Source organism: Lutjanus erythropterus, chromosome 18, assembly GCF_056507025.1.
Source record: "Lutjanus erythropterus isolate fLutEry1 chromosome 18, fLutEry1.hap2, whole genome shotgun sequence".
Lineage (NCBI taxonomy): Eukaryota > Metazoa > Chordata > Actinopteri > Lutjaniformes > Lutjanidae > Lutjanus > Lutjanus erythropterus.
The window spans coordinates 25098373-25124003 of NC_139334.1; the positions used below are offsets into that span (position 1 = coordinate 25098373).

The 25631-nt window shown below is 39.1% G+C and overlaps 1 protein-coding gene across 5 annotated transcripts in view; it reads right to left on the minus strand.

Moving 5' to 3' along the window:
• The window catches only part of actn1 (actinin, alpha 1), a 91478-nt gene extending 66934 nt beyond the window's left edge, over positions 1–24544 (minus strand). For 2 of the 5 annotated variants that reach the window (XM_084742175.1, XM_084742176.1), the window contains exon 1: positions 24090–24544. In XM_084742175.1, coding sequence (XP_084598301.1) covers positions 24090–24197 — 108 coding nt within the window. In that variant the 5' untranslated portion in view covers positions 24198–24544. The remainder of the gene's footprint in view (positions 1–24089) is intronic. The other 3 variants (XM_084742173.1, XM_084742174.1, XM_084742172.1) reach the window with 2 other exon arrangements.
• Positions 24545–25631: the final 1087 nt, after the last annotated feature.

Sequence of the window (25631 nt, forward strand, 5' to 3'; positions counted from 1 at the left end):
GGCCGGTTGCTATGACAACCACCAAAGCCTGGAGACCCACAAACAAACAGCTTGGCTGTGCCGCGGCTCTTAAAACCCACGTTCCACGGCTCGCCGAGCGCTCGCCGGGATCCAACAACACGTCACAGCTCACACGTGCACGTTCACACACACACACTCCCACACCTCCCCACGCAACACAAGTTTACAACCGCAAAAACGTCTGTGACGGCGAGAGATCAACGGGTAATTTCCTCAGCCGGTCACCTGGAGCTGAAATTCAACAGACGGTTTGAAGGAACCTAAAGATTTCTAGTTCATGTCAGATGATTCTAAAACTGCTGCTGGATCAAACATCCATCGCATTTGAATTTTACAAAGGATGTGATGTCAGTTTAGTTTGTTAAACATGAACAGTCATGAAGTAATAATAAAATATCTACTTATTTTATTACACTTTTTACTGTTCAACTATATGACAGCTATGATTACTAGTCACTTTGCAGATTAAAATTTTATAGACACAACAAATGATCAGTTTACAAAAAAGGATTAATTATCATAGATTAAGTTGCCTAAAGATATGTAAAGTATTAAAAAATAGCTCTGCTCAACCAGCTACAACATTAAAGGGACAGTTCAGATTATTTTCAGTGGGACTGTATTACCTGAATCAATGTTGTTTAAGTGTACACTAGATTTAAAATATTTTGACAGCTTTACCTTGCCATCAGATGGCCTTTTCCAACAGGAAACTGTTGTTACATGAGGCAAATATCTCTCTCTCCAAAACAGCCAAACAGCAATTTTACTTCAGAGGACAGAATTGTTGCTGGTCTGCCGCTGCCTCAAAGAGTTAGTTTGTTTGTGCTATTTTGTGACTTTGGTGATTTCAAACTAACATTTTAAGACACCAAAGTCATGCAATAACACAAACAAACTTATCAATTTTTCAGCTTTTGCCAAAGGAGTTTGGTTGGTTTCGAGAAAGCGATGACTGGCTTGTACAACAGCAATTTCCTGTCAGAAAAGGCTGTCTGACATTGAGGTAAAGTGATGAAAATATTCTAGATATAGCGTACACTTAAAATGGTTTTAATTCTCTTAGATGGACCTGTTTTAGGTGGTTATAATACGTTTTGTTGCTGACTGTGTCCACAGCGGTACTTTGCTCAGCTTCCATGCTGGTACTCCTCTACTTCTCCAAACTAGGGGTGAGTTCACTGTCATCTACTGTAGGTAATACAGTGACCTCATACAACCCCACTTTACATAATCTGAACTATAACACACCTTTAGCATGCACCTTACAAGTTAATGCATCAATAATAATACAGCAATATAATATATAACATTTCTGCATGTTGGTGGTGCAACTTCAAGGATCAAAGTAGTTCTTCAAACAGTGAAAACAAAGTGTTTTAAGGCCCCCAATTAATCTAAAAACAGAAAACTTTTAAAGTCTTCTTCAAGCCGCTTTGATGTTATATTACATCTCATTCATTAAGCTTTCATATTCGGTGAGAACAACACCAAATAAGTCCCTGTGCTGACAAATGTCTAACTGAGCAGGACAAGAGTTGATAAGAAGATGCAGCATTTCTGATGATCTCATAGCAGCACACAAATTGGATGCAAATCCATGTGCAGATGCTATTCAAATGGAGCCCTGCAGGCATCAAAGAGGCCATGCTGAGCAACAAGTCATTGAAAAGCTCAGTGTGAGCATGTATCTCGCCGCTTCATCGGCTCAGAGCTGGAGTGTCCCACTGCACAAAGGCCAGTCTGTAGAGAGTCCTCCTCTCTGTACTGTATGTGTGCAGACTGAAGCTACGGCTCGACTTCACGCTACTTAAACAAACTGTGAGGAATGTGTGCATTGAAGAACACACAGCTACTGGGTGAAAAATGACACAGACTTCAAGTTTTACTTAAATATTATCAGCATAGTGCAGACTATATTCATATTTTATAGACATGAAGCAAATTCTAAAGATAGTATGATCACTGTAAAAACAAAATCAGCTAAGAAAACTAAAAATTTCAGGCAACTTCAATAGATTTTTGAGCAAAACTCAAATTCTTAAAGAAACAACATAAAGCAAATGAGGTTCCAAAAATGAGTACAGCAGTTCAAATAGTGAGTTGGAGCCATAGACGGCATATTAAATAGGTTGAAATCCTGCTTAATAAACAGTCTACGGTAGAAGTGAGTTATTTCCCGCCCAGACTTGAGGAGCCTCAGGCAGGCTGCAGGAACACTGCAGGAGTGGAAAACGAGCGCAACATTTTTTGACAATAACAAGCAATGATGAGTCCTACACTGTAAGCTGATCAGCTGAATATAACTGTCAGTTGTCTGTCGATGTAAAGTTAAACCTGTTATTCTGAAAACAAAAGCCCACTTCTCTGAAAATACACAGTCTGGAGTTTGACTTCAGTGACTGTCTCACTGCCTGCCAAACTCCATTAACATATCACTTAATTTAACCGTTATAGACATTTACTCCTCCTAAAAGATTATTAATGATCTCTAACAGCTCATTAACAAACGTTAGCTCATGCAGCAAACATACGGCATTAATTTGAATTTCTTTTTCATGGTTTCTGAGACTCAAAGATTCAAGTTTATCTAAACAAGAAAGGTAAATTATTTCAACAAAAGATTACAAGCTGGCTTCACACTTTCATGGGACTAGTTGTGGGTTGCATATTGAAATGTAAATTCTCATGCAACTTAACCATTTCATGAAGCAATTTAAAAACAGTCATATTAAATCTCATGCAACACAATTTAATATTTAATTTAACTAAAACTAGATGGCTAGATTGTCATTTGTTTTTAATAACTGTTTTCTTACTAGATTATATCGGGTGGAAAGGGTCTTTTTAACTACATTTACATCTTTGTATCTTTATTTTGTATAATTTTCTTGCTGGATAATATCAGTTCAAACGTGTTGTGTGTTTCTCCTGTTTCATAATGGTGTTACCAAACTTGTGTGAAGTTTAAGATGATAATTTCCAACATCAGTGTTTTGATTGGCTGTTGCTTGAAACTAGTTTCACGAAGTTGGGAGTTTTGCAACTGTTGCAATTCATCCAGCCTGAGAGTTTAAGTTTGACTCAAAACTCAAAAGGTTTTCTCAACTTTTCTTGAACAGTATTGATCACAAACTAATGTATTAATTTTATTTGCTGTCCCACACTGTATACTCCAAGTATCAATCAATTTTAACTTTATTTAAAATGGACAGATCGGCACTTATCCACTGCAAAGAGACAATAAATTTCTTTCTCTCTCAACAGGAATGAAGTTGTTATCACAGCAACTCAGCAGAACCATAACTCCTGAGTCATGCCTGAGCTGTTGTGCTCTCTGACAACAGTCAGCTGCCAATCCAAACAGAGTGATGGGAAGTGCAGTGGCCCACTTCACCCGAGTCATAACACACAGTTAGTCATGAGTCAGCTTCCAGCTTGGTTTGCTCGCAGCGGTCGTGTGATGAGAAGCGTGCGGCTCGGCCACGGTGCCGCTTTGTGCCGGAGCAGCGTTTTTCTCTGCTGACCGTCACCTGACTCAGAGAAATGCTGAGCTGGGAGGAGTTACAGTGCACTCGAACAAAGGACGCATTCAACACATCTACACATCAACTGTACTGTACGTGTCCTGTTAAAGCCATTGTACATATTGTACTTAGTATATGTGCCACATTTCTATTCAACAAACTAGACGTTAGCAGGAGAACAGAGGTGACATTTTCTGTTCAGTTTCAAAACAAAGACAGTGTATTTCTTATTGTACCAGGGAAAAAGTAGATAAAAAATACTTTCTGATTGATAGAAGTTCATTAAAACTGCAAATTATTACAACAAAAACATATTGTACATCTGCAGAGTGTGTTTTAAACTGCAGCAACAAAACTTTGTTCATTATTTTCCTCTATCAGGACACCTCAGAGTGTATAAGAGCTTCTTTAACATTTGAAGAATAATGGCATCTAATAAACACATGACTCATCATACCTGTTTATCTGTGGTCTCTCACTTCTTCTTTCTACTATTTAATACTCAGTTTCATTCTGATGAGAACAATCAGGAGGTTATAGTCAGTTCAGTCTTATTGTCCTGTCTGAAATTTGTCTCACAGTATCACCAGACAGCATTCAGTGACTTTTTCTGTATTAACACTCAAAAAAAAAGTCCTATTTTGGGTGCCAAGGACATTTTTGTTTTTGTTGTGGTATCAAAAGAAGTATCGAGTATCTCCCTTTTTTATAGACCTAGTATTATATCAAAGTTTAAAATTCTGGTATTGTTATCAACTTTTCTCTTTTGACATTTTACCTGGCAGAGCACATTAGTTTCTGATCTACTGCTGCCTCAGTCACTGTCACACAATAACAGAAACAAACAAGAGATCGAGGCAGCAGTAGATCCACAACTCCCATCTTATTGATTCTGCAAAAGGAGTCTGGTTGCCTTAGAGAGAGCAATATAACTGGATAATAATATATATAATTGTATATATATATATATATATGTGTGTATATATATATATATATATATATATATATATATATATATATATATATATATATATATATATATATACATATATATATATATATATATATATATATATATATATATATATATATATATATATATATTAAATATATGTATATAATTGGACAGAATCTGTCCAAATATTGCTTTCTCAAAACCAACCAAACTCAACCAAACAACACTGGTCTACCGTTGCCTCGATCAGTGAGTTTGTTTGTGTTATGGTGTGATTTTGGTATCTTTAAAGGTTAGTTCAAAATCACCAAATTTTTTTTTTTAATTTGGCTTTTTGTAGCTGGCTATGTCACCTATGTTTCTTTGGCCTCTGTGTTGTTTATACATGAGATCCTTCTGAGAACGAAACACACACAGAATTAAGCTTCCTGATCATCAGTTCCACATGAGAATCAAAGAGAGAAGCAGTAATATTTTCAGTTCAATAAATAAACCGGACATGAAAGCCGGTTTCAGGACAGACGAGCGTCTAAAAAAAGAAGTCCAGGTAAAGCGTAAAGTGAAAGCTCGATCATGACTTACTGCTGTGATCTATTCAGCCACGCTCCAGTGGATGCTTGACTTCCTCCTCCGACCTCGACATTAAACATCCATCCAGTCGTGTATTTATGTCATACACTATACGCTTTTACAGACACATCATGGCGTTAGAAATTTCTGCTTCACGCTAGAAAGAAAAGCACCACATGAGCACTCCATGGGCCACATTTATCAAACCGTCAAAACTGAAACATAAACTTTGATTTGAATATGTGCACTTAAAGCCACTACATATGTTCTATGCTCAGTGCCACCAGTCATCCATTGATCTATTAATACACCTTTGATTGGCGCCACTGTAACACAGAACAACAGCCTCTGATTGGTCAACAAACTCGACCCAAGGCTTCGGACTGCCAGTGGGCGGCTAACAACAACTGTTTTCAACAACAACAACATTTCGCTTGCATTAAAAAGTAAATGGATAGTGCTGCAGGGTTTCTTGCAGCATATTACAGCCAATTTTACACACACTTCCCAGTAAATTACTGGGATAACTTCTCAGGAACCACTAACTAGATTTTCACAACACTCACACATGCAAGTTCAGAAACATTTAAGTCTTGCAGCTTTACACACGTCATGGCAATGCCAGAATATATATGAAAAGGGGCCGTTCAGTAGATGAAGGTAATGCAACAGTTACGGATGCCAACCACTATAAAACGAAAAACAGAGTTAAGTTTTTTTTTCCACTTGAATCAGACACATGCATTCAATACATTAAAATGAACATTAAAAGAGTTTGCAATGATTGCGATAGACAGAGTGTGAATGCTGTCTTGCAACAAAACACAAAATCATAAAGTCTTTCATGAAATCTTAGGTTTATTGAGCTTCAGGGAAAACTAGCAGTGTGTCTTTGCTGTGTGCTGTAGGATCATTTAATGATTGAGGTGATTGTTTAAACTGTTTTTTAGTAAATACATTAATTTTCAGTCCCACCAGGAAGCTGCGATGTTGCGATCGCAACAATTCGCGCAAATTCAACCAATCCCTTTGAATTCTGTGCAGCCTTGCTATTCTGTCCAAACTCCAGAACTTTTCTGCAAATTTGACAAAACACATGTACGTCTCAATGAATGCAGTTAATGTGTTTTCTTATGTTTTTTTATTTTGTCGCCGGTACTGAAAAGAACAGAAGGTTTGTCATTATTATTGACATTTATCAGCGCTCTGTGCATGTCTTCATCTACAAATAAGGCATATTTTTTTAGAAGTTTTTTTTTACACCTGAGTCTGTTTGGTGAGATTACTTAGAACACTGAGGACAGAGTGTGGTCCTGTTCTCCCTGACACAAGATGCTTTTGATTGTAATGAATTATATCTATAAAAAAAAAATCACAACTTCCTTTTGTAATATTCACTTGCTACTGCAATTTCATTTGCAAAGAAAGCCTAAAAACACTGCAACATGCACTGCAAGTTTTCAGAAAATCTGCAAAATCTTGGAGGGGCTGAATATTGTGATGAAAAGTGGGAGGATCTGATCAGCAGGTGACTGATTGATCACATCTTACACTTCCTTTGCCGTAATTAATCAGAGAAGCAAGCTGCAATTACTTCTTTTCTGTTTTGGGGCACCACAGATTTTTATTCATGCTACGTTTCAGGGATTCAAAGGTTCACAGTAACAGATTCACCCAAACAACCTGATCTGACCCTGAATGTGACTGACAGCAGTAACGTTAGGTTTTGAAAGAGGAACTGTATTTCTGCTGGACAAAGACAAATCTTGTGGGCATCTGAATTTCTTCTCTGGTTTTCTAAACTGGATCAGTGGAAGGTCACTGAGGTTGTAATTACAACGGGCGAGAAAACGACGAAATGGTTCATGGGAAAGTCAGAGGGAAACACAACGGGAAGAAGAAGAAGCCTGAGAAGAGACACATCTGTGGAGCTCATCGCAGCCTGTGAATTTCAATATTTTCTAAGTGGCCACAGCTACAGATGAACTGCAGAATCAGCTGTTTTGACTCCCCGTCTGTCTGAGTCCGTCCACCAGCCTCAGCACCTGCCAGCACTTCACACAGCTCAAACCACTCTGCTGCCCAGCCGCTCTGCCAAGAGCTCTCCACTACACGCCGACAAGTATCCACCCGCCTCTCCCTTTGTGTGGGGGGTTAGCAGGGGTGGGGCTGTGGAGGGGAGGTGTCTGTTACAACTTGTAATGAGATCTGCCGTGTGTGAGCTCTTCACGGCGGCTGCTGTTGTTTACTGTCGCAAATGAAGTGACGTCGGCGGCGTGCGGACTAATCCTGCAGCAGGAAAGTAGTGCAGCGAGGAGAAATGTCGGCCAGTGTGTGTGTTGCTGCTGCAGAATTGAATTGTGCAGGCTGCATCGCCGAGTCACCGGCGCGTAATGCAACTGGCCTGCAGGGAGTCAACTATAACTGACCACGAGCGCCAGCGGAGCAGACGATCGATATCAGCCACTGATTGAAATTCAGACGTTCGATACATGTCCCACTTTAGAAAAGTGGAAGAGTGCAGCAGAACAAATGGCCTCAGGCCTTGGATTTCATCAAAACACTCTCTTCCCGAGGACTCACAGATAGATGGATTGATTTATTTCTAACATTATCATCAGTCGAGGTCCACAGGAGAATTTGTTTTATCTACTTTTCCATGCACTGTCGCTTTAACGCTGTAAAACCACAAATCATCAAATGAAATAATTGCAAGAAAATTCAAATATTTTTGATATTTAAAGGTTTACTGGACCCTTCAAAATCACAACAATCAAAAAAAGAAAAAAGTACTTTTGTAGCTTCAACTGAATCTCTGTGTTTTCAAGTTTCTGTTGCTGTTTTCACCCTAATTAACTGATTATTAAGCACATCATCAACTATTTTACTCAACAATTTATCAGTTTCAGTTGTATTTAAAGAAGAAAAAGTTAAAATTCTCTGATTTCAGCTGCTTAAATGTGAATTTTTTTGGTTTCTTTACTCCTTTAGGACAATAAACTGTGTTGTGATTATTAATTGATTAATCAAGAAAATAATCGATTGATTAATCAGATATGAAAGTGATCGTAAGTTGCAGCCATCATATCAGCCTTATCTCACTGCTTCACATCGCTTTTGGCCGTACAGGTACAGTGTTAACTTACTGCTGATGAAAACCAAACATTTCCTGATTTAGCTGCTTCATAATAAAAGCTTTTAAATAACAAAATAACATGGAACTTTTGCTGTGAAGAGAATTTATAGGAAGTAAAGCGTTTGATTGCTGTTTGACAGCCACTCAACTTAAATTAAGACATATCGTCAGGCAGGCGGTCCTGAGTATTGCATGCCACACACACGTTACGCTAGAATTGCAACGATTAATGGATTATTAATCAATTACTAAATTAAGCTGCAATGATTTTGATAAATGATTAATCAGTCTAATTATAAAAAAGGCAGTTTTTAGGACAGTAAACTGAATATCTTTGGTGAAAAACATTTTTCACCATTTTCGGCCTTTTTTTTTTTTGACCAAACAACTATTAATCTGTTAATCAAGGAAACACTTGGCCAATTAATCGACTATGAAAATGATCATAAGTTGCAGCACTGGCCTATTTCTTTAAGGAGCTACGCTACACTTAAAATAGTATCTTTCAATGAAGTGCAGTACGTTGCATTTTCACCATGTTCAGAACTCCATGCATTCACAGCCCTATTAACCGCTGCACTTATTACTCACTCCCTGCCTGCAATATTGGCCACATAGGAGGGCTGATTCACTGCAATGGATTTAGCTCCTTCTGAATTAGACTTAATTGCCTACAGTGTAAATAAAACGAGAAGAAACATCCTGTTTTCATTCTTTAAATGCTGCAACTGCTTATTTATTACACACAGAGCAAATAATGGTGACGCACCAACACCCTCTGTGCAGTGGAGGACAAGCTTCCTGATGAGACTGCTGGGAGATTTTAACACACTGAAGCTAAAGCAAAGAGAAAGCTGTTTCCTTAAATCCATCGCCACACACTCAGTCACATCCTGCAGAAGAGGGGTGGTGATAATGGAAGTTCTGACCATAACCATCTTAAGAAATGTTTCTTTACAGATTCACTCCAGCACTGATTGACATATCATAATAGTGTCTTAACCTCCACTTAATCCGGTTCATTAAACCTCCTGCAGTTTTACATTCCCTGAGTCAACTGCACTCTTCTGAGGAAAAACTCCTGTGCCACATGGGAAGTGATGCGTTGATAAGTTTCCGGCAGAAGCAGCAGTGGCTGATTGCGGATAAACGGCAGAGGAAGAGCTGTGAGCGGCAACTGCAACCACGGCCGAACGGACAAAAGGAAAGTCAAACTTCCAAGAAATCCGGGAAAAAGACGACTGACGGCTGTGGTGAACGCACGCTTGACGGTAGGGCTGGTCAGCCTGAACCGAAGCTGGACAAATTGCAGCTTCCAGTAACTCCACAGTGGTCGCATTTACATATTGTGTATTCATAGCTTGCTTGCAAAGCAGCGGGTTATCTCACATTCAGGAAAATCCTGGGAGTCATAGTTTGAGGGTGTTTGAACTCTGCAGCTTCACTGTGAGGTCGGGACTTTTGAAGTGCTGCATGCAGTCACCAGGGTGAACATTAAGCTAGCTGACTGCTGACTGCTTTTTTTTTTCTCCTCACTGAGATTTAGAGAAGAAAAACACCACCACCCTCAAACAGATAACAACACTGCTATCTCTTGACACCACCAGCATGAGATGATGGTGCTGGTATCTGGGATATTATGGCTTCATTTTCATGCAGTGCCTAGAAGTCATCCATCTCTTATTTATTTCAGTGGTTGACTATATTATGGTTAGCTTAGCTTAGCATAAAGATGGGAAACAATGGGAAACAGCTAGCTTGACTCTGTCCAAAGGCAAGAAATCCACCTACCAGCACCCCTAAAGTTCACTAATTAACACTTTATATCTTGTTTACATCTTGTCTCTACAGTGGTTGCCAGGCAACTGCAACATTTCCCTCTGTTTCTTCTCTCGACTATGCTAAGCTAAGCTAAGCTAGGCAACTGCCGACTGAGCCTGACCTATACTGGATTTTCGGGGTCAATGTCAATATCACTATTCAAAAATAATCAAAACAATATATCAGCCAATTCTGTTCTTTAAGTTTTGATCCATCAAAAAGATATTTAATGGAGGCAGAATATTTTACAGTTTATTAATTAGCTTTATGGTCCAAAATGACACCAGAGCACCAAAACCTCACCATAATATGTAATAATATATAACAAGGGCCTAAAAAAAAACAACCTCTTCTTAGACAAATCTTGTAAAATTGTAAAATAAAAGTAACTGATTACAGTTTTCGAGTAACTTGCCAGCCACTGTTAATGACGGACTAATTATGTTACAGGAGGGAAACTCCCCGCAGCACCTTCAGAGTAAAGAGTCATCTGATATCTCAAACGCCGTCCTGGCCCCCTGATGATAAATTATTGACTCCAGGTTGACAAAGTGACAAAGGACGGCCTCCTGAACACGCTCTCTTTGTGCTGAGACCTGAAAGCTCCTCTGTCTGAGCCTCTTCTTCCACTCACTGCCTCCTCCTCCTCCTCCTCCTCCCCTCCTCTCCCTTCTCCCCCCAGAGCTCCACCCACACAGCTACTGAATGGAAAGGTGTGCCCCGCTGCCTGCTTTTTACCACCGTATCTGTTTACTCAAAGCTGCTTTCACTTACATGAGACGCAGTGCAGCTGCTCCTGTGAGGAGGCTTACGGCTAATACACTCACATGTTCATAGACTCTCCAAGCGAGAACGGTACAGTACGAACCCCCCCTCGGCTTCAAAGAGAGGCTTCACATGCACTTGAGAATGCATGTGGCTTGATTAATAGCATTAACAGGGGAAAAGACCCGGCTACATCCTTCCCATGTGGTGCAGGAAAATTCCTTGCAAACATGCAGACGGATCGCCCATAAAGCCCCTCTGGCCTCGGTCGTACGCTATTGGAGACATGTGACCACGAGAGCGTAGTGGTTCCAGACGTGGTCGAGCTTTGAGGAGGTTTTTTGCTCAACAGGAAATGCACCTTGACCCCAAATCCCATGGTGGATATGGAATCCAAAAAGCTCCCGTCTGGGGTCTGAAATCTGCCACTGAGCTGCAAATGTAACACACACTCTCTGAGAACTGGGACAAATCATGTCCGACTAAAAAATTCTTGAAGAAATATTACTATTAACTCTATAATTAATTTGTTTTTCTGAAAATTTATTCATTAAGAATCCTTCAGAATTGGGTCAAAACTGTATTTTGAGAGGGTTTTGATTTGTACTCTTCAATTATGGTGGGAAAATACATTTTAAAATATCAAACTCTTGGCTAATAAACATCTTATTGATTAATTTTTTCATTAAATGTAGACATCAGCTCTATCAGATGGAAAATCTGACAGAATTGACAAAATGTTTTATTTCACAGCATGGTCATAGTGAGTGACCATAAGTTAAGTTGCTAACAGTTCTCTTAATGCTAATCAAAATACACATTTTTAAACCATCATTTCTATTTAGTTTTGATTTAGAAGGGCTACAAAGTTGACATGTTATGGTTGAGACACATCTGATAACAATATTATGTCATGAATTTATCAAAAAATAGAAAACTTGCCAGCACTTAAAAACCAGAGAGTGAGATCCTTGGGGTATAGCTAAATATTTTTATGCCTGATTAAGTTGTGTTTTTGTAAATAATCTGATGGAAATCGTTGGTTTACTTAAATTAATTTCTAAACTTGCTCTGTGACAGAAAACAGCCTTTTTCCTCGACAAGAATTCACATCTTCATTATAATTGTCTTTGTCTTAAAATATTTGTTTTTTAAAAAGAAAATGTTGGCACTTGAAAGTTGTTTCCATCAGATTTTCACAAAAATATGCAGGCAAAAAAAGACTTACTTATACCCTGAGGACCCCTGTTTCATTTCCTGGTTTAAAAAAGATGGGAATACTACTTGAGCAAAATCAAAAGCTGAATAACAATTATGGTTTAAAATGTGTTTTTGATTAGCATTAAGAGAACTCTTCGCAATTTAAAATATAACATTTTGTCAACTTCGTAAAACCTAACATCTATCAGATTTTTTAGATTTAATCTAAATAAATTTATAAATAAAAAAAAGTCCTCAAGCAGTAATTTAATAGAAAAATGAAATCACTGGAAGGTTAGCCTGTTACAAGGTTTATCTTTAAAATCCCCCTTTTAAAAACCCTCCCCAAAAATATGGTTTTGTCCCAGTTTTCAAGAATGACTAAACACCAAACTCCAGTGTGTCTGTGCAGAACGAATCGTCAGTTATGAAACTATGAGGCAAAGCAGTCAAACTTACCCAAACCCCTGATAAAGTCATTAAAATTCATTGCACAATTGGTCTTGAAACTGTTTTAATGACCTATAACCAAGAGCTTGGAGCTGAATTCTGTATATGTTTCTAAATTTGGAGCACGAGCCTGAGAAAATAAGCATTGCAAGAATTTGCATCAGGGCCCTGGCATTTGGGAGCCGTTCAGATAAGAGCCTGGTAATTGCTCACATTTGACTTTTCAAACAGTGACTTGGAAAAAAAAAGGCCCAAATACAGTGTGCAGCGCAGCTTGATGAGGAAGAATTAGCTTTCACCTTCCTGAAACAAATAAAGGAGAAACTGTTCAGGGACGAGAACTGCAAATTAAGCATGAAAATGTTTCCAGACCAAGAAAGGATGAGGAGTTTTGCTAAGGTCTAACCTTCTCTCTCTTCAGACAAACAGAGCTGCTTTCTCAATCATTGGCTCTGAAACAGGCATTAGAGCAAAGAAGGTTGTGCTGCAAAACACAGAGGGGATGCAGTTCACCAATATTCAAAGAAAGAAAGAATAAAAAGTTGTTTCATGTGTCTTAAACTTGTTGCACTCGATTACCGGACTGTTAAAGATGGAAAAAGTATTTACAGGGGCGCATTTTACAACTAAACCCATAAATGTTGGTAAGTCTGGGATGTGGCTTGTTAGTGTTTACTCTTTGATTTGACTCATTTGGTTGTTTAATAGTTATTTTATTTCCTAAGAAGACTGAGAGTCAACAGCCCTGCTAGCGGCTCAGTGAGGCTATATTTTGGCACTGAGGTGGTTTGAGCTAATGCTAACATGAGCATGCTAACATATATAATGTGTTCACGAGAAGAGTCAATACAAACGCTCAAATCTTGTGGTATTCATGCTCTCTGAAAAGGAGACCACAGAAGTTAATTTAAGCCTTATCTTTTAGCTTTGCATGTCCTGCATTATCTTTGGAGCTGCAATTAGTCAATTAATTAGTTCTCAAGTCAGAAAATTCACAAGAACGCTCCCTCAATTTGGAACAATGGTTCGGAAAGTCAGCAAAAACTTTGGTACATGACTTGCTGGGTTGTTGACGTCAAATGAAACATGGCAGACAAAAGTTAATGTTTGGTTGATAACTTATTATTAATTCACATTATACATAAGTGTTCACAAGTAATTAGAAATATGTGATGAGGTTTAAACCGTTAATTGCTGTCCTCACAGAGTGACCTAGATAAGTTAGAAAAGTTATCTATTAGCATTCAATCTGATAACAAGTCAGGTAAATCAATATTTTAGTGGCTTAAAGGCAACATACTGGTGCAGCGTCCATGTTGTTTCCAAATTACGACTTAAAATTCATGAACACACCAAAGTGTTCCAATCAAAATGGGACCAATCGTTGGAGGAGCACATGAATGCAGCATAACATGCTAGCATGCTAATGTTTGCTAATTAACACTACAAAGTACAGTTGAAGCTGATGATCATTAGTTTTTAAATTTTGACTTATCCTGAGGGAAATGTGACTTTCTGCACCAAATTTAAGGGCAAACCGTCCAATAGTTGTTTAGATAATTCACTCAAAATCACAAATGTAAAACTAATTGTAGCATTTATAGAAAAGTCGGCAACATTGTTGGGATTCATTCTTTGATGACCATTGATATCTGCACAAAATTTCATGGCAATCCATCCAATAGTTGCTGAGATATTTCAGTCTGGAGCAACCAACCACCACAGACCTCCATAGAACCACTTGACACCACTAGCACTGCCAAAAGTCCAATCAGCTTGTTAACTCAGTGAACGGCTGCTGTTTTCACCAGTTCGTGTAGTAAAACAACTCTCTACTGGATCAATCAGTGTGAGCTGCCCCATTGACTTTTCTTGGGTAAACACTGCCACCAGTTCTCCAACAACAGCCCCCAGTACACTTCACCGGAGAACAATACCCCCCGCCTGCGACGTGGAGTCGGGTTATGTAAGAGTCATTAGACACAGGTCAGTATCCTCTGACACACCATACATCAAGAACAGGAGCTTCAGGGTACTAAGAGGAGATGCTTTCCTCCTCACTGAGAGCTCCTCATTAATAGCAGACAATGAGATGTTTCGGTTAATTACGAAACGTGCCCGGTCAAACCCCGACCGTGTTCACGCAGGGTCGGCTTACGGACAGAGAGAAAGAGAAGAAGGGAAGAGATGATGAGGAGAAGGGTGGGTAGAAAAGAGAGCTTGTTGGGTTAGGATTGGTAGGAAGGAAGATGGGGTTAATGTTAGGTAGAAAGTGATGTAGTAGGTAGGTAGAGGATTGGGGTAGGGTTAAGTAGAAGGTAGAGGGGGTTTGGGGTTTAGTTGGTAGGGTTATGTAGGCAGCGTCAGGCTTTGGTAGGTAAGGTTAGGTAGGCAGGGTTACAGTTTAGTAGGTAGAGTAAGTCAGGTTGGGTTAGGATTTGGTAGGTTTAGGGGTCAAAGTTCCAATTCCAGCTGGGAGAATTAGAAACCAATAATGAAAACATATTGAAACTTTGAGAGTCACCAAGAAATTTCCATGAGATAGATAATTTTATTAATCTAAGTGGAATTACAATGATTTGAACACAGTCTAGCAAAGATATTACCAACATTGCATCTTTAACTGCTGGAATTTACTGACTTATAATTAATTTTTCCACATAAAACTGCAAAGCCCAATTTTCATCAGCTGTGACATTAATGTCTTGGTGATTACCCCCTGATGATTCACTCATTCTTAATTTATCACATTTAAATGATCAGATCTGATTTAATGGTTTAATGGACCTTTTTCACAGCAGCCATTTTGACATGAATTAGTAGAGTAAACACAGGTGTTACCAACGATACTAATTAAAGTTCAGAGTCGGGGCGGCGCTATTGTGTATGTTGGCTCACTGGAAAGACTCTGAGACTGGGTTACACCAACAAAGATTAATTAGATTAATTCAGAGTTTAGCAAAACTATGTTTAAAATGAATTAATCCAGTTTTAAAATTTAACTAAAAAAGTAAAGTTTCATGACTTACTGATTTAAACCATTATTAAATAGAATCAGTACAGAGATGCTTAACTAAATTGGATAATAAATATTTCTGGATGATTTCAAATGTTTTAAAGCTACAACAGTGTCGACTAAATGCAGATTGAAGAGAAGACAATCTAAATCTTGAGTGGACAATCCCTGAGTTTAAAAAAACGTGGACTGGACCTTTAATCGTACCCCCTGGCTGAGCCAGGACTACAGACATAAAACTTCCTGCGATGGGTCGGGTGGCTGTCTGGATGCTCTGCGGCCCTCTCAGCTGGGGCGTCGGCCCGTGACCCCATCAATCAGAATAAACGAGACAGCGCCCCCGAGAGCGTGACCGAGGCGGGATGATTGGTTCGCTGGGGAGCTCCTGTTGGGATTTATAACCCAGCTGCGTTAACCCCGACAGCGAGCGGATGCAGGATTATCAGCGTTCAAGAGCGCTCGAGACTTCCACTAAAGATATCTTTTCCATTTTCTTACTATTTCACGGACAACAGCAGCCTGTCGTCCCAACGGACGACTAAGTGACGGAGAGAATGATAGTGAGGCGTCTCCTGCTAAGAAACAGACAGTAAGTTGCTCATTTCCCTCGAGCGCCTTTGAGTCAGACAGAGGTGGCATCTGAGACACAGTTCACTCTCTAGACTTTATTTAAAGGAATAGTTTGACTTTTATCTTCCTGGACCTCTCTCATACCTGTCTGTTAAATATGGAGCCAGCAGGTTAGCTTAGTTTAGCTTTAAGACAGGACACACAGAGACAACTAGCTTTACTCTGTCCAAAGGTAACAAAACCTGCCAACCAGCACCTAGAAGGTTTACTAGGATCAAATCCTGGTGTACGTGATCCGTGAACTACATTGACATCGCTGATATAGACTCAATAGTCAAACAACTCTTTAAACTTTTTAGTTTCTTGTCAGACTGCGCTGCATCACCAAGTCTAATTCTTGTGAACTTTGGCAAATAAAGCAATTCTGATTATTCTGAAAATGAACTGCGATGCTGCAGACTAAATTCACATTTACTGAGAGCAGTTTGTCTGAGAAAAAGGCCTTTTGCACAGCAGCCATATTGACATGAAATAAAGGTAAACACAGGTGTTACCAATGATACTAATTAAGGTCCCGTTCAATTTAGAGCAGCAGAGGACCTTAATCAGTATCATTGGTAACACCTGTGTTTACCCTTATTTCATGTAAAAATGGCTGCTGTGAAAACAGTCTATTGAGGTTTTTAGAAGGCTCAGAAAACCTACTTTCTCAACCAGTTTCTATTAGTTTCAAGGGATTTTCAGCATTTGAGGGAAGGGAAAGTGTTACTGCCGGACCAAAGCGTTTCTCACTTTTCTCACAAGACCTGACCTAAAGAGGGGCTGAACAATTAATGGAAATTTTATCACAGTCACAATATGGTCTACTGCAATTTTCAAATCACAGGACGCACGATATTTGCACAACAAAAATACAACTTTAAATGAAATGAAATGCTGCAGAGATGTCCTGGCCAACACATTATTCTCTAGACTTCAGAAAACATCTTTGTTTAGAGCCCTGCAAAAATAATCAAAATGAGAACAATGATGTAGAAATTTCCTCTGATATCACAAATCATATTGCAATTGCAATATCGGTCAAAATAATTGCAATTAGACATTTCATCAAAACCATTGTCCTGATAATTCCACTACTTTTCCGATCTCTATGAACTTACATGATAACTGCAAATGCATGTGTGTTCAATCAGCAGCTGATTGTCAGGCTGCGGGACGGGAAACATCACATGACACAGCCACACAGTTGATTGAATATGGAAAAAAAAACAAAACGTGACACACTCTTCGGCACGCTCATGTTTTATTTAGTGAAAAGAAGCAACATTTCAGCACATAACGCCTTTATTGGCGTGCAGAGCAGAGCCGCCTGCCACACACACACACACACACACACACACACACACACACACAGACAGAGAGAGGGGGATTCACTGTTTTGACATTCCCTGCTTTGTCACCGCCGCTCTGTGACGGTCTTCTTCTTTTGTTACAAGAGGGCTGCACAAGGTGCATCATGGGAACAGAGGAATCTGATGACAGGAAGCATTTTGTGAGGTGGCCAGAGCTGACATTACACATCCTATTATGCAATCTAGCCAACAGCTGCCGTTAGGGAACAAAACACGCAACTTTTTATGGCCTTCTTACTCGAAGTGAAACGTCACACAGTCATTCATGTGCTGAGTCAGTTTCCTGAACCTTGAGATTCATCAGATACTGTAATTTATCATTTCTGGGCACAGAAAACATGAACAGGTTTGTTTTCTTTTCCTGAAAATTAACTGTTATGCAGTAAAAGTAAGTGTTATTTTCTCCAGATGCGGTGAAATGACAGTACAGATGTAGGTCAGGATGCTCGGTTTGGACGCCTGCTGCCAGCGACGACCCCGCCCAACCCCGGGAACACTGATTAGTCAAAGTGGGGAGTGTACACTGATGTCAAGTCTGATGACTGTTTCGCTTAGTGAGCAACATCCTGTATATCTGTCACACAAAAAGACAAGTTTCTGCACAGCCTTCTGGCCCACAGTGTGGATTAATTGAGTCCTACGTCATGACACGCCGCTGCTCATTAGTCTGAACAGCCCGAGCTCGCACTCCAAAAAGAAAAATCCACAAACTCGGTCAGTAGGTCACACGAAGAGAAACAAACAAAAAGTGACTCTGTGGCCACCAAATATACCACGTAGGTGATAAGTTTTATCCTCATATTGCGAGCCCTCGCCAGCTCATTACAGCTCCACATGCGTCCTGATTCTTTCATGCCTCGACTAAAACTGTATTCGTCGCCAGCTAGATACTGAAACTTTTCATTATCAGTTCATCTGTCAATCATTTTCTTGATTTATCAGTTAGTTAGGTCTATAAAATGCCTTAAAATGTTTCCTAAAGGCTAAAATGGCATCCTCAAATGTCTTGTTTTGTCCACAAACCCACAGATATTCAGTTTACTGTCATAGAGCACTAAAGAATCCAGAAAATATTCACATTATGTATTTTTTCTTAATGATTAATCACTTATGAAAATAGTTGTTAATTATTTTAACAGTTGGCAATTAATTGATTGATCGACAAACTGTTGTAGCTCTATACTGAAGTATGGGACCTAAAAGTGCCAGGGCTCAACAATAAGGACTGCCTGCTTGCCCGGGGCAAGTAAAATGCCATGTTAGGCAAATAAATCTGTCAAATCAATTTCCCGAACTGACAAGTGGTAAAACAGAATTGTACTATTTTAATGACTTAAAGCCTTCAAGAAACACGACATCACCAAGTGGACACCACAGGTGCCAGAGTTAACGAAGGCTGTTTTAAATCACATCTTTAAATTTAAAAATGAATAAATAGGACAGAGTCATTTTGCCAGCGATCATCTCTGGGCTGATTTAAAGTATTTTTTAAACTGATGTAACCTGAGTTCAGTCGATATAAAACTTATGTGACTAAGTTGTTAAATATATTTTTTGTTACTATGAGTGTCTTCATTTTTTGTCTTGCTCCTGCTATGCCTCTGATATTTATACTGCATGTCTTGCCTTATAATTATGCTGTTCAAGCAAAATAAACATATTGTATATTGTTTTTTTTTATGTATTTTTGTATCACCTTTACCTTAAGTTTACATTTGGGCCACCAAAAATGTACTTTGGCCACCCAATGTAGACTCCTGGTGGCCTGTGAGGAGAGTGATTAAAATATTAGTGCCTATTACAGCTGGAAGATATGGACAAAATCAAATATCACAACATTTTTTGATCAAATACCGGTTACTGATATTGCAGCAATATTGTAAGGATGACTATCAGAGGTTTCATAAAATATTAAAACAATGAGATTTTTGATAAATAATCATCAGTACTGCAGCTATGATGATGACACTCACTAGAACAGTCTGGTAAGTTCAGAAGATTACATCACCTCACTGTAATGCAGCCTTTAAAACCAGGACAAGACAACACTTACACCATATTAACACATATAAGATGCAAAATCTAAGACAAAATCCAGTCTAATATCCTGATATCTGCATAATACCGATATATTGCCTGTGATCCTGATTCAAATCCACTGATGACATTTGTTTGGACACCATAAACTACCAAAGAATTTGTCAGCATTCTTTGGGTCTTGAATAATATCTGCTGAGGTCTTAAAAAGCACTGAATTTGACTTTAAAAACTGTGTAAGAAAGAAGGTTTGGTCCTTGTCTGTCAGAAGTGATGAATTTGAAAGTTAAAGTCTTGAAGTGAGTTTGGCAAAAGAGAACAAATCAGGCAATTAGTGGATGTTATCTGTGACCTGGCTTGTATAGTCGGAGCAGGGGAATGTGGGTGTGAGCGGTTTGGGGTGTGGGAGAGATGGGAAGTTGGAAGCTGGAAGTGGGAGGCGGGAGGTTTCCAGGCAGGGCCTGATCGAAGGTACTGCAGATCATATCCTTATAAGGACAAACCTGGACAAATTAGCTTCAGCAGCTAACACCTGAACTCCACCTTTCAGCCGTGAAAACAACAATGAAAAACTGATAAAGGCGTGTGTGGTTCTGTTTGTTTTTTAACGGACTGATACATAAACAGTCCCGCGGTATGTTGCCTGAGTGAAAATATGTGGGGGCTACAGCTTTAAGCAACATCTGGCACGGCGTACCTGAGACACCTGGGTCTGCTAAGACATTAAGATTCCAAGATAAGAGGATAGCAGCGCCCTCATACTCAGAGGGGTCAGGTTAAGACTTGCATCGGACTCAAAATATTTTAAGCACTCTCTGACATGCTGGGTTCGCGTGAGTCAAAGTGAGTTGCAAAACAGAGACCTGACAAAAAGCCCTGACCTATGAAACATGTACGTCTCAGCCGCCTTTTTGTATTTATTCAGTGTAGTTTAACAGTATTCAACACTCTACTTCAACAGGACTACTGAGGTGGTAAAATATTTGCTGTACAATTATCACCTCTTGAACAAACAAATTAATGACCTTCGGGCTACAGAGAAACAAAGCAACACACAGGGAAGCACAACGAAAAATTGTGAGCTCTTATTATTCCATTTACATGAATGTGATTGTTGATTTCTGCCAGTATCTTGTTTAAATGAAACAACCAACATCTATCTTGAAGGCTAAGGAAGCACATCCAAGAGCTTTATTACAGAAACGTCCTGTCTTAAATCTAATTTCAAGTATTTCAAATTAAGTTAAGATAGGAAGAGTTCAAGATAGTATTTTTACCAATTTGGTATGAAGCAAATCCTATTTACTAACTTTATGAATCTGATCTTATCTTATTCATCCTCTCTTATCTCACAGAGCTAAACAACTTTGTAACTGGAACCATTTTTTTGTTTTTTTTATCACTGAAAAATGCAAAAAATGGAAGAAAAAATACAACTTGTACTTAATTTCAAGACAAATGATAGCAGATAAAGATAAAGGAAAGAGAGCAGGCTAAGACAGCAGCCACACAAATTAAATGAGTTACACAACACTACTGTTGGCTACCACTACGGTTAGCTACTGTTAGTGAACATAGCTGGTAGCTAACACTACTGTTAGCTAACAAAACTTGTAGCTACTGTAAAAGTATGTTGAATGATAGTACACATGTTGGGCTATATCCAGCATCCAATGTGTAAACAATAAAAGAGCAGCCATACTGATCAAACAAAATTAACTAACATCAACTACTGTTAGAAAAAAACACAACTGTTAGTGAACACAGCCATTAGTTACTGTTAGCAAACACATCGGTTAGGCACTGTTAGCTACTAGTAGCTACTTATTATTGAACACTACTAGTTAGCATTAGCTGGTAAGTTAGCTACTACTAGGACAGATTGGATGGTTAGTCTAAAGTTAGGAGAGTTTATTTAAGATTTTGGGAAGTGAAGATGTCTGTGTGATATACATCTTCTGTCTTAAATTAGGATAGGAGCTATTTTCCTAAATCAGATCAGATATGATCTGCTAATTTGGTAGCTTCTGTAATATGGTTGAATAATTTAAACACAAAACAGGTCAGAATTTTAAACATCTAAATAATTATAATATGCGTTTCACAATGGGAACCAATCAGCAAACATGAAAGCTTTTTTTTAGATTAGCTCTTCATCAGCAGCAGAGCTGATTGCAGGAGCCTGGAGGGAGTTTGTGTGTGCAAACATATGGATGAGTGTGTGTGTGTGTGAGAGGGCAGAGGTGCATGTTGCCGGGGGGGGTGGTTGCTGCCATCCCATCAAGCAATCTGTAATTGTGTGTAGTCAGATCCCTACATAACCACTTATCACCGCTCTCTGTGGAGATGAATAAAACATTCCTGCTCGTCTCACTGATGATTAGATCAATGAGGGTCGACACAGAAATGTGCAGATCATCAGAGGAAAGTAGTTCATTCACCACGATGGACTCTGTAAGATCTGTGATCCACTAAACTGTCAGGTGTTACTGCTCCCTTCAGGCCCGTGTAAACTTTATTTTAATTGCATGGAAACTTCCTTAACAGCAGAGGTGCTACAAAAAGTACATGCATTCTTTACTCAAGTAGAAGTACAGATACTTTTTTCATCTTTTATGTCATTTTTTTCTATCTTGTTACGTCTTTTTTGTTGTCTCGTTGCATCTTTTTGTCTTATGTCTTTTTCTTCGCTACGTCTTGTTACGTCCTCTCTTTGTCTTATTACATCTTTAACATAGTTTTCGCCTTGTTAGGTGTTACATGTTTTTTTGATCCGTGACCACTTTTCCATGTTTTTTTTTGTCATCTTTTATGTTTTGTTGTCTTGTTGCGTCTTTTCATCTTGTTGTCATTTCTTTTCTCATCTTTTATGACTTTTTTTGTATTGTTTGCTCTTTTTTGTCTTGTTGCCTCTTTTTCTCTTACGTCTTTTAAGTCTAGTTACATCTTGTTCAATCTAGTTATGTCTTTGACTTTTTTGCCTTGTTACATCCTTTTGTCTTATTATGTCCTTTGTTTTGTTACATCTTTTATGTCCAGTTACATCTTTTACATCTATTTTGTTACCTTGTTACATTGTTTATGTCGTTTTTGTCTTTTCATGTCTGTCGTGCTTGATATACACTTGATGAAAATGTCAGGAAAGAAGTATTTGTATTAAAAATAGATATTTGTGTTAAAATGTAGGGAGTGGAAAATAAAAAGTCAGATAAATAAATGCTCAAGTAAAGTACAAATACTTGAAAAATCCATAAGGTACAGTAACTAAGTATCTGTACTTAGTTACCTTCCACCTCTGCTGTAATGGCAGTGAAGTAACAGCAGCATGAGTGCCTGCCTGCTGTTCACACCTGACCTCACCCCCTGCATACCTCTCCTTTATTATGTCCTCTGACTCTGTCTGTACCGGTAGCAGCCTGCCGATGACACAATCCAGGAAACTAGAAGCCGAGAGCCTCGCAGTGCAAGAAAGAAACTTGGGGAAAAAGTTTTCCAACGGCTGCGAGAGGGGCCGATTATTACCATTTTTGGGCACGGCTTTGCTCCCATGCAAGCCCAGCCCAAACCGCAGCGCTTACTCGGATTCCACAGCGCTTTTCTTCCCCGTTTTTCAAAGCGGAGGAAAAGAGAAGTATGGGGAGCAAAGAGGAGGGGAAAAAAGGAGAAGAAGTAACACCCCTTTCTCGAAACAGACCATTCATGCCGTGTCTGGAGAAGGAGCAGCAGCTGTTTGACGCGTGTGGATGATTTGGGCTCGTTAAAGACAATATACGGATGTCTTACAGCCATTTATTATGAAGTTGAGCCGTGTGCGCGCAGGGTTATGGAGCTCATATTCATCCAGTTAAGCTGTAATATATTAAGATATTTAAAGAGGAGTATAGTACCTTCCAGGTTGTGGCTATAATGTAAAAAAATAGCGCATAAAGTGACGAAAAATCAATTTATTAGACTCCAAAATGCGCAGAATCCGCGCGTAAATTTGACAAATGGCTAATAAAATTAGTTATAATGGGTTTACCCCCCTCCTCACACCCAAACACACACACACACTCCATCCCCCGGGGCTGTTAAGCATGGTCTAATCCACGTCGCATCATAAGCCAGATGACAGGAGGGGCCAGTCACTCACACACACACACACACACACACACACACCATATGCAGTCAAGCGCATGGCTGACATCTGTTGCGCTGGAGGAACAAGGTGGGCGCCCTGTCCAGTTTTTAATTGTTTTTCTACCCCCATTTTTACACTCACCCCCTCCTCCTCCTCCTCCCCCCTCTTTACACTGCTGCAAATATAATGGGTAGGGCCTAATTGCTGCTACATTTCATAACAATATGCAGGACGTTCTCAAGATGTGGAGGCGAGGAAAGTTTGATAAAAGTAGTGGAAAAGGGCGCACAGGTGATTATTTAAGCGATAATGAGGCTTTTAATTAAAGCCAACAGCTGCCAGTGCGCGTTCTGCTTCCTCAAATAAGTCAAAAACACGCCTCGTTGATGTGTGATGGTAATATTAATCATATATTTTTTTTAAATATTGTCATCACCATCCAAGGCAACAGCACCACTTCCGCACCTTTACACCGGAGGTAGGACTCACCTTTCTCTGCTGCTTCTCCCATGCCGGATCCAGGAGCAGATCCCGATCCCAGTCATCTTCTTGTTGCATATAGTCAACGTCTCCATCATACTGATCCATATTAAACATGTAAATCTATAAAGCTTAATATATATAGACGCTCTCTTCTTCTTCTTCTTCTTCTTGTTCTCCTCCGCGGCGAGGTGGTGATGTTTTACAGCAGCTCAGTCTTTTACTCTCCGCCACGCATTCAAGACGGTGTGTGGATGAAATTAACGGTCCACCCCCGGCTTCTTCTTCCCTCTCTCTCTCTCTCTCTCTCTCTCTCTCTCTCTCTCTCTCACTACGTCTGTCTCTGGGTCTCTCTGTCTTTCCCTCCTCTCAAACTCTGCCTCTTTTCTCTCTCTATCTGCTCTAGTTTTCGCCCAGCAGGAGCACGCAGCGGTAGGCAGGCGGGCGGGCAGGCAGTAGGCAGGTCCAGTGGCGAGAGGAGCGACAGACGCAAAAACTTTGCTTCAGACAAATTGAATCGATAACCGACCGAGCGTTCTGATTGGACGCCTCCGGCAGCGCAGCGCCCGCCTCCTCGAAGCCGATTGGCTGGTTCGGCAGTCAGTGCGGAGGCTTTATATTCAAGGTTGACTGCATAGGTTGATCCAAACATCTGAGTGTTTGACTGTGAGGAGACTTAAGGATGTAATCAGAGTAAGCCAAGAGTAACGCGTTACCTCGTACGGTGTAACTAAAACCATAGAAACTGGAAACCTTTCATTAACTAGAAAAACATTAAATAACTGTAGGCTAATGAGTTTTGTTAATTCTGGGTGTGTTTTTAGCAGTGGTTGAAGACATAGTTAAATAATTTACTTGAGTAACATTAGTAGTACTCAGTAATGGAATGTAACTAAATACATTTACTCAAGTATAGTACAATTTTGAGGTACTTGTACAATAAATAGACATGTAAATAAAATATTGTGGAGAAAAAAAGCACCAAATATAGTTATAGGATTACATGGGGGAAAGTAGTGGTACTTGAGTAAATATACTTATGGAACACAATATTTAATTTGAGTAAAAGTAGAAATATATACTATGAAAATACTGTGTTACAAGCCAAAGTTCTGAATTCAAAATGATACAGAAGTACAGAATTATTATCAGCAAAATGTGGTGAAATGTAACTATATTTAGATTTACTCAAGTATAGTACTTAAGTACAATTTTAAGGTTACTAGTACAATAACTAAAGCTATAAATTAAATATTGTGGAGTAAAAAGTAGCCAACAATATTTCTTAACCAAATATAGTAGTAGAATTACTTGTAAAAAGTAGAAGTACTTGAGTAAATATAGCTAGTTACACCCAGTGGCAGAAGAAGATATTTTTACATGAGTAAAAGTACAAATACTATAAAATAAAAATATTCTGTTACAAGTCAAAGTTCTGAATTCAAAATGATACAAAAGTACAGGAGTATTATCAGCAAAATGTGGTGGGATGTAACTAAGTACAAACTGCTCACTATGCAGACTCACATTTCTGAATCATAAATATTTGAT